Source organism: Chenopodium quinoa, unplaced genomic scaffold (assembly GCF_001683475.1).
Source record: "Chenopodium quinoa cultivar QQ74 unplaced genomic scaffold, ASM168347v1, whole genome shotgun sequence".
Lineage (NCBI taxonomy): Eukaryota > Viridiplantae > Streptophyta > Magnoliopsida > Caryophyllales > Amaranthaceae > Chenopodium > Chenopodium quinoa.
In genome coordinates, this window is record NW_018744151.1 from 2,429,993 (window position 1) to 2,440,251 (window position 10,259).

Below are 10,259 nucleotides of genomic sequence, written 5' to 3' on the forward strand. Positions count from 1 at the left end.
AGTGAATGATTAAAGCAGAGAATCCTTGTAACATACCAAATACCTTAAAGCCTGGATAACCATACGTAACGAACCTAACCAAACCTTTTCTTGGACTGCCAAATGAACCAAAACCCTTGAGGACAGTTGACATGCTAAAGTACATACTAAAAATGTCATGCTAAAGTATCAAGGGACATGGGTGAATGAATATGGTGCACATACTAGGGAAAAAGCATTAGTTAGTTGACGGAATGAATAAATAATTTTCTTTGTTATTACTGAACAATCTGGTCCTATGGTCTAGCGGTTAGGACATTGGACTCTGAATCCAGTAACCCGAGTTCAAATCTCGGTAGGACCTCTTTTTCGCTTTTTCTGTGATATTTTTTTTACATTTTTGTTTATATGTTATAAATTATTTTGGAACTTTATATTAATAAGTTGGTCCTATGGTCTAGCGGTTAGGACATTGGACTCTGAATCCAGTAACCCGAGTTCAAATCTCGGTAGGACCTTTATTTTTGTTGGACAAATTGTTTTACATACTGCAGAATAAATAAAAATTATCTGTCAATTGTCAACAGCAACTGAATCAACTACATTACTCGATTCAACTCTATTAAGAAGTGCATTAATACGGACGATTCATTTTGGACCAAAGACACGGAATTATTTATTCAAATATTACGCATTACACTTAATAACATACATGTGTTGAATGCGATTATCTAAGTAACATATGCTTAACCTCAAAGTAATAGCATGAAACCAATATTGTATATCATACTAGCTTAAAATGACCAGCATACAAAAATATTCACCAAACATGACATTTAAAAAATTGCACAAATATGCCAATTTCTTTCTTTAATCCATCATCAAAGTTAACACATTCACATTTCACATTGTAGCTTAGTAGCTTGATTTCAATGTAACTACAATTCAATTTTGCTACATTCACAAATCAATTTAAAAAACAATGTTCTACTCCATAATACTTCCTCCGTCCCTTAATATAAAGACTCTTTCTAGCATTTATTACTCACATAATAAAGCGAAAGAGACTTTTAATTTAGGGACGGAGGGAGTAAATAACTTCAACCCCATCAATCTTCCCTTTTGCATCTATCATTCAACCAACACAATATATCATTCCTAACAATCTCCACATTCTCATCGGTCTCCCCAAACAACATAGAATGCACCATTCCTTCATAAATCTTGATCGTCTTATCATCACTCGCGGCCGCCTCGTAAAGAGCCCGGCTCACATCAGGATCAGTCACAACATCAGCCTCTCCATGTAGCACAATAAAAGGTATTGTAACATCTTTCAATTTTTGACTCAAATAATCAGTAACCCTTAATAGTTCAATAACAGTCCCTAATCTTGGCTTCCCATTATACCTTAAAGGGTTCATCAGAGCAATTTCTTTCTTCTCAGGAACTTTGACAGACTTATGTAACAAATCAGGTGAAGGTACAATTGCCAAAGTTGGTACAAATTTACCAATAAATGTCAGAATTTCAGGGATTGGCCATCTGGGTCTGACTTTATCAGAGATTTTACACATGGGTGCGATCAGAACAGCGCCACTGAAACCCATGTCAGGGTACATGATACTGATCAATAAGCAAATGGCCCCGCCCATAGATTCTCCGAAGAGAAAGGCGGGCAGATTACGCATCGAATGGGTTTCTAACACAGACTCGAAAAAAGAGGTACAACAACTAATGGCCAAATTGATGTCAGGAACATAGGCTTTAAGGCCATCAGATTTACCATGACCAGGTAAATCAAGGGCAAAACAGGAAAACCCATTTTGAGCAAGGAAAATAGGGGTGGATTGGAAGGTCCAGCTGATGTCATTGCCATAGCCATGGACCATACAGATGATGCCACGTGGAGGAGAGAGAGAAAGTGGGTGCCATGATCTGGTGAAGAGGGTTAGACCAGATGGTGTGGTGAAGTAAGATTGGGTTGATTTGATGCCTTGTTGAGTGTAGTAGTCTTCTTCTGGGGTTGTGCCCCAGAAATGGGGAAGTGGGTTTTTGGGTTGGATCTGTTCTTCTTTCATTGCTATTGAAAATGGAAAGATATGAAAGAAAGATTCAAGGGTTTTTTTTTTTTTGCAACTTTTTTTTTTCTTCTTTATTTTTTTGTGGGTGGAATTGGAGGTTTGGATGATTGGTTGAATTTTAGTTTTGGTTTATTGATGATGGTGTTGGTATTGTTGGGGTGTGGTCGAGAATGTGGACCAAAAGTTTTGTTGACAATTTTTATGAATACTTTTTTTTGAGAGAATAAATACTTTACTCCATGTTTTGCACTCCCTTTGTAAATTAGTGCATCAACTGCTTGATTTGTCGGTTCTCCGTTTAAGAATAATTGACACGTTATCAAATGATTGTTATTATAGTGGTGATTGAGATTATACTTGGTACGATGGATCCGTGTTCGATCTTTTATAACAACAATCGGGAGGGAACTGGAACCTAATCAGTAATCACCCATAACTGATCTCCGGATCCGGATTAGCCCAAAGAACGAAACGGGTGAAACATTGGGCATAAAACTGATATGAATATACAAAAACAAGTGGGCAGTGGGATAAAGATGCTTCTTCTAGTAATGGTAGATTGGTAGGTCATTTCAAATAAGAAAATGTCTTTTATATTGAAGCTGTCGAAAAAGAAGTGTATAAACATAACGAGTGAAAAAAAAAGCCACTAATTGCTTGAGAAAAGTGGTGTATTTTATCTCCATTTTATTGTTAGAAGCTAGAAAACTATTAATAGTGTAGAGCAGTATGTGTGCTTAGCTAGGCTTGACAATTGGGTAGTTTGGATCATATCATTTCGGGTCAACTATTCGATGAGGTTTGGATCGAGTCAATTAGGAAATGTTTAAGTTAAAATATATTCACGTCGGGTTGGGTTCCGGGTTAAGGCTTTGAGTCATGCATGTTCGAATAAAGTCAATCCAAATTGGTTTGAGTTTCAAGACAAGACTGAAGGTCAAGTTCAGATCGAGTCATTTCGGATTGGGTTTGACTTCGCTCTTATTCTTCGTTCATTTAGCCTTTTTTAAATCTCGTGGCAGAGAGGATCTCTAATCTTGTAGTATGTCTAGCAGTTGTTGGTTTTCACCAAGCTGTTATAACTCAATGGATAAAAGAAGGGGGGGGGGGGGGGGTGGAAGAGAAATACTCCAAATACGTAATTTTCTTATATAAAATCGGCCTAGTTTGTTTTGAGTTATTTTCTATTCAGATTTGTTTTAATAAATTAATCTGTGATAGATTATAAAACATATTTCTAGGCTTCGACCATCCGCTTAAACTTTTGGTTGAATTGGTCCACTAACATGCTATCAAAAGTCAACGTGACACAAATGTCACTGGTTCGAATCTCATCCACCCCTCATTTCAAAGTGATTTATTAAGCTAGTATTAGGGATATTTGGATTAAATTGGGGTAAAAATTTGTTTGGATCAATTTAAATGCCGGGTAACTTTGATTAAGATAAACATTGGATATTAGGTAAAAAATTGATCAACATTGATCTAGTTCTAATCGGGTCAGTTTCGATTTAAGTCACTTCCTATTTCGGGTTGAGTTCTGGGCCCTTGTAAGGCTAGAAACTTTATTATAAAGATGTTAGTTGTTTCTTTAATTCTTTTCTCATACTTTCATTATGAACTGATTGTATCTAAAACAGTACATTTTGTTCAACTTTCGCCTCCATAATATGATACAATGAATATTTGCTAATTGCCATGTGCCTAAGATTAATGATGATCCATCAAGTCCCAGCCCCTCTAATGTAACTTTCTTATCCTTTTTTTCTTCCGATCCTCTGACTTTAAATTGCGGATAATTAAATTAATAGTTATGTATAAGATTATTGGATCTTGTTTACACCTTCCACTATCTATCTTTGAGGATGGATGAATCTAAAATATAATTTCAACGTTAAGATTGGTTTTTGCAAGCGCAAATATTGAAAAATAAAAATACCTAAGTTTCCCTTCCCTTTCTTTCTCTTCTTTAACTTCACTGATATTGAACCAAACAAACCCTTAAAATCTTAATTGAGAGTCCAACGGCTCAATAATATCCCATTTTATCGTAATAATAAGGAATGCAAATATGTAGTCGTAGATAGTCAAAGTTATGCATTATCAAGCTTGTCCAATCAAAATGATCGATGTAAGTACCAATAACGTATTAGCTCTTTTGGTAAGGTTTTTACCTTAAATAGCAGAGGTTTGAAATTCGAATCCTATCAAATAAGGGTATTTGGGGTAGGGATTTCTTTACCCTCTCCTCTACTCTCAAGTGTCTAACCTGCAAATATTGAATAAAAAAAACCCGTAAAAATTAAGGTCTAATCATGATCCTTATCAATTAAAAAAATAAAATAAAAAATGAAGCTTGATGTCATCAGGCCTTAATTGGAGACAAAATTATAGGTTAATACATGAGTGGGTGACTTGATCTTAATCCATTTAAGCTAAGAAAGACATGTAGATTGGTTGGCCAATATCATCCTATTCACACGTGCTATTTAGTGGACATAAACAAAGCTAGTTTTACACTTTTACGACTTACGCACGAGTCATACCTTCTCTATTTTGGTCACTTCTGGCAAAGTTTATTGCTTTGGCCCTACGTTAGCATACTTTAGGGTTTTTGAAGGGTGCAAATTTGATGACAAAGTTTTAATGTACAACATGTGGTGATGTGGAACATCTATTCATGAACAATACCAATTAAACTATGGCTTTTGTCTAGTACAACTTCTTACGTCTCCAAATTAAACTCTCATTTTTTCTAAAAATATTTTGTCATTAATTGAATTTAATTTGCTTTTTGATACTACCACAATCAATAGTACAAATGGAATTTTTATAAGAGGAACGAATTGAATATTTCACTTACTTATCTTGTTACAAACGCTCATCACTAGTTAGAACCTAGACATCAGTGATAAAGATTGCATCTCATAAGAGTCATAACCATGCAATGATTAATACAAAGACTACGTAATACTCGTTACTTTTCTTAGTTTGCTCCTAGGAGGCTTTTGGTATACTAATTTTAGATGTAGGAAACAGATTTAATTAAGTGTTTTATTTCTAATTGTTTTGTATGTATGTGTTTATAATAACAAATACCCTTTCTGGAGGGTAACAAAATCCCCTAATTTGTTACCCTTGACAAATTAGCGGAAACAAAATACGTTTCTTTACTCAATCACAATCTACTCAAATTGTTTCCATTGCATTAGGATACCAAATAAATAGTAAAGGTAACGTTTATCATTATCCTTTCCCCTACTTATTTAAATCCTTTCCATTTCATTTACAATGTTTATACCAAACGCCCCATTAATGTCTTATTAAGATTTGAGTCTTTTGGCAATAGAGGGGGATTGTGTTTTGATGTTTGATCATGAAAACGAGAACATTTGACCCTAATACTTTTTGTTTTGACAATATAGCAGAAGGTGTTGGCGACTAAGCATGCTACCATACTGGGCTACAGTGTGCGGTGGTTTGAATATATAATAATGGGCGGTGTCAAATGGGCCTTCTTTGAACATTGACCCATGTCACTTATCTATTCAAAACTTGATCATATCATATACTACCTCCCTTTTTTTAAGTTGACATTATTTGACTTTTACACTATTCACAAATTACATTTTGACTAGCATTTGTGATTTATAGCTATGAAAAAACATAATCAAATGGGATCTTATTTGAATTGTTTCAATGTATATTTAATTAATATTCACTTTTTATAATTTTACTATGTCGAAAGTTTGAGATATTATTCATTAAAATAGTGCGTTGGCAAGCGTGAAAAGAAAAAGGTGTCAACTAAATAAAAATGGAGGCAGTACTTCGTATAAGTATTAATTACAGTAGATTAGATCTGGTAGCAGTGTAGCACTTTCAATATCCATTTCATTATTACTAAATTAAATATCTTTAATTATGTATTAGTAATATATTTAAGAATTATAGATTTAAAATTTATAATTGTACATGAATCTAACAAGATCTCAATTAATAATTATTTTGTCCCTTATCTATTAGTGTGAATAATGTATGTTCAAAATTTTGTAAGACTAGTAGATTAAATTAGAAAATTCAAATTAAACCAAACATTATTAAATCAGATCACAACACTTGATTTAGAGTAAAGAAAACAAGTTACTTGTATCTATTAAAAGAATCTAGTCAATATACTAGTATATATTATCATGCATTTCATATTTTCATGTACAGTAACACTACAAATTCAAAGCAAAAGGTCAAAATTTTCATCAACCTCTATATCAAGTACGTAGTAGTGTTACTACTGAAGCACTACAGTATATGGTGTCTCATCAAGTTAAAGTTATTTATGAAGATATAGTTTCAATTAACATATGATAGGGTAGAAACCTCATCAAACGAGTCATTCATATATGGTGTCTCGTCAAATTAAAGTTATATATATGAAGATATAGTTCAATTGACACGATTAGATAAAAATCTCATTAAACAAGTCATTTAAATTATATATTACTCGTATTTTGACCATTGGATTATATTTGACCAATTTGGGTTTATAATGAGTCATGCATGCATTCAATCACAACCTCAATTTAGGTCAAATAATTAAGCTTAGGTATTATATGTATTATTTTCCTAATGAGTTAAGAGACATTTATAACACTTGGAAACCAAAAGTGGGATAAACCCAAACTAAAGTCGGGCCAAAAAAATTGAAATTTTTCCAAAATTTAACTAATTTAAGTATGACTTTTGACTTTTGCGGTAAAACCCATTTGCCATTTTTTTTTTAAATTTTTTTTAAGACAAAAGACTAATAAAGAATTAGTATTATTAAATAAATAATTACAACTAATTAATGGTCATCATTGAGAGTGAGGGATAGCTCAAGTGGTTAGAGCTTCCCTCTCGATTCCAGGAGATCTTGGGATCGATTCTCCCCTTGTGGCTCTCTAAACGCCAAAAAATTAATGGTCATCATTGATCTGACATATACACTAATCTAAATATTGTCACCCAAACATGGATCAAAATTAAAATAAAAATGAACGTCATTTAAATTAGCAGATGACAATTGGTATTTTATAAGCATATATTCTCCATTATCCAGTATATATTGGAGAAGTTTGGTTCTTTGCATTAATCTAAAGTGATTTATTTATGGAATGGGCGTGAGCAAAGTTCATGCTTGAGTAAAATAAAATAAAATTAATTGAGTACTAATTTGATGCTTTGCATTAATTTAATAATTGTACTTTTTTGTTTGTTTGCTAAGAACGTCTCTTCACTTTACTTTGTATTAATTAATGGAGAATTTCCCACTAATTTAATGGCGAAGAACTTAAAGGAAGAAAAAAGTGTATGTGCGTGGGTGATCTTGTCAATGTTGGCCAACACAAACGTTGTGAGTGAAATTCTTTGAATCGGATAAAATGAAATCATTTAAAGAATAGAATTAAAATGGTTATCAATTAGTATAATTAACCTTTCACTTTCTTGATTTATAATCTGTAAGCCTAATATATAACTCACTAATGAGTAACTCACATGATTTATGACTTTTTCGTTCTATAATTTAGATCCTATCATCTACATTCGTGTCCAGAATAACTCACATGATCGATTTGATAAACTTGTATGACAGTAGTAGTAGCTTTAATTCTGTAAGTTTGGTACAAGAACAATCATGATTATATGTTATTAATTAAGTATTTAAATACAAAAATTTAAGAAGGATGTCGTCTTTCTCAAGCAAAACTCACCTTACCACAATGTAAAATCTTTGTGTAGAACGGATTCACTACGTGAGTCCGGTCATAAAAACTGGAAAAAAAAAATTAAGTGTGGTCGTCGGCCGTCGACAAGTGGCTAGGTAGTGGTAGTGCGTAGGGATGAGTGTGTGCATTATAACTGAACTCACGTAAAACGGTCTCATGCAAAACCTTCTCATAAGAACGATTTGTATCAAATTTCCTCTATCCTAAGCATAGTGAAAGATCAAGAAAGTTTCAAATAGAGATGTTGCATAACATTTTTAGATAACAAATTCTCAACTTTAATACTTTCATTCTATCATTTATTAGTCTTTTTGTCTAGTTACTTTTTTCACATGCATAACATATACAATCTCTCCTAGTCTTAGCTAAATTTCACTAACTCAACCAATATTTTCTCTCTACTTTTTAAAATTTTCTTAAAACAAGTAGTTCGAGATAAATGACATTTAGTGATGATTGACATCCAATTCCATCCATTCAATGGTGTGATGATATCAATCTCAATATTTCATATATAGTACAACTTGCGCAAGGTTTAGATTCCATGTCATTATTCAACAACCCAATTGGCCAATTATCTTTTTGTCACTTTTTCAATATAAAGATTTTAATACTATGATATATATCATTATTTATCAATCACTTGTAAGGTTCCCCACAAAAGAAACTAATTAATTTCTGTTATTCCATCATAAGATTCTATCTTATATATGACCTATTTTCTTAGGGGACAATGAAAGTAGTACGAAATAATATATGGTGAGAATATATACCTATATAAATTATTTTCTGTCATTGATTTGACTAGCATAAACTATAGCATCAGTCAACTTAAACAGGGAACTCGATTGATAATATTTTGTTCATGTACTAGCCAAAAAGAAAGATGAAATTGCTAATAGGATGGTCACGTACTTATATTTTGGCCCGAAAATACTTAACTAGGTTTTTATTTAAAAATAATAATTTATCATCTATTAAAATTCTTCCTTTATATAAAATAAGTGGAAATATGACAACCACTAGTACACCACACAATTATATATGTGCAAGTTGACTACTTCTATCACCATTTGATTTTAGAAAGTAACATTTGATAAGTGGTGTAACTCTCCTTTCATATATACTCGTTTTATGTATCAGGTGCAATCCAATATGTTTTCACAAATTGTTGTTGTGACACTTATTCACTAGGAATTTCTACTACCTCTAAAAAGAGTAATAAAGTAATGACATACCAAAAACATACCTAAGGTTTATTGTTACATTCTCTAGGGTTAAGGGATTTTATCGATACATTTTAGAAAATAATATGTGCGTAAGGTGTAACATAGTTGGAAGGGTGCTCAATAAGGGAGTCACTAATATACGTAGTGTGCGTCATAATCATCCATTACTCGAACTCTAGAAGATTGATGTGTTCATGATCAAGACAAAGAGACAATCATAAAGGAGCTAGCATTATGGTTTATTGATGGAGAAGCAATCATGAATTTGCTGAAATTTGAGTTTAAATGTATGTTGGTACAATTTAATAATGGTGAAAGACATAATTACCGAGCTAATTAACTTGGAGACTTATTAAATTCAGACTATATTGCATTATACTTTAAAAATTATATAGGAATTTTTTTTTTGTTTTTTTTTTACTTGCAACACAATTTTTAGGCACACGGCTTTAGGAGTTGATTAGTGACGGTAACTGTATGATCTTTTTCAAAAAAACTTTTAATACTAGGATTAGAGAAGGGTTAGGTACCATGTGTAAAAATTAATTATGTTGATTTTACATTATATAATCTCAACCTTGAAATATGTGCCACGTACAAGGCTGTGTTGCAAGTATAAAAAACCAGAAGAAGTAATCATTATGGGTGTATCCGAGTGGATAAAACAATCCTATCACATGAGATGAAGCAATTGTCAGTTTTCCGATGCTCTAAGCTAGCACCCTCAAGGCCTCAAGTCCCATATGTACGATATATTGTACACCAGGTCATGTTGTTGTACCTTGTAATGCTTCTCCTAATTAAAGATGATTTAGGCTCAACAAATTGCTCAACATGCACAATAACGTGACGTTCCATGCCTATACTATGCTTGTGTCATGTTGTGCTTCATGCTGGCACAATCCAATATTATCGCTAGTTGTGTATGTATGTAAGACCGGTTTAGATCAAATATTGTATGGAATATATATAGAAATTTCTTATTTGTACATGAGACTATGAGAGTATTAATTAAAATAAAGAGACTCGGAAAATATAATTTGGACTGTACCTTAACATAACACAATCTATTATGAACATTATGTAAAGAACAAAGAAACAATATTTTAGGGATCGATGAGTGGTACGATTCACTACAATAATGAATGAATTTGGACCATAGAGATACGAGTATGTCGATATTGAGTAGTAATTACAAGACA

General features: G+C 32.5%; 1 protein-coding gene and 2 non-coding genes across 3 annotated transcripts; 2 read left to right on the forward strand and 1 right to left on the reverse strand.

Annotated features, from left to right (window-relative positions):
* Positions 1–271: 271 nt before the first annotated feature.
* TRNAQ-CUG lies at positions 272–343 on the forward strand. The gene has a single exon. It is a non-coding gene; the product is annotated as a tRNA-Gln (tRNA).
* An 82-nt stretch (positions 344–425) lies between these two features.
* Positions 426–497, forward strand: TRNAQ-CUG. Its single transcript has one exon. It is a non-coding gene; the product is annotated as a tRNA-Gln (tRNA).
* Positions 498–814: 317 nt separating this feature from the next.
* Positions 815–2,612, reverse strand: LOC110693566 (caffeoylshikimate esterase-like). The gene has a single exon (XM_021870696.1). It carries the CDS (start codon positions 2,058–2,060, stop codon positions 1,089–1,091), a length of 972 nt encoding a protein of 323 aa, XP_021726388.1. The 5' UTR covers positions 2,061–2,612; the 3' UTR covers positions 815–1,088.
* Between the last annotated feature and the right edge of the window lie 7,647 nt (positions 2,613–10,259).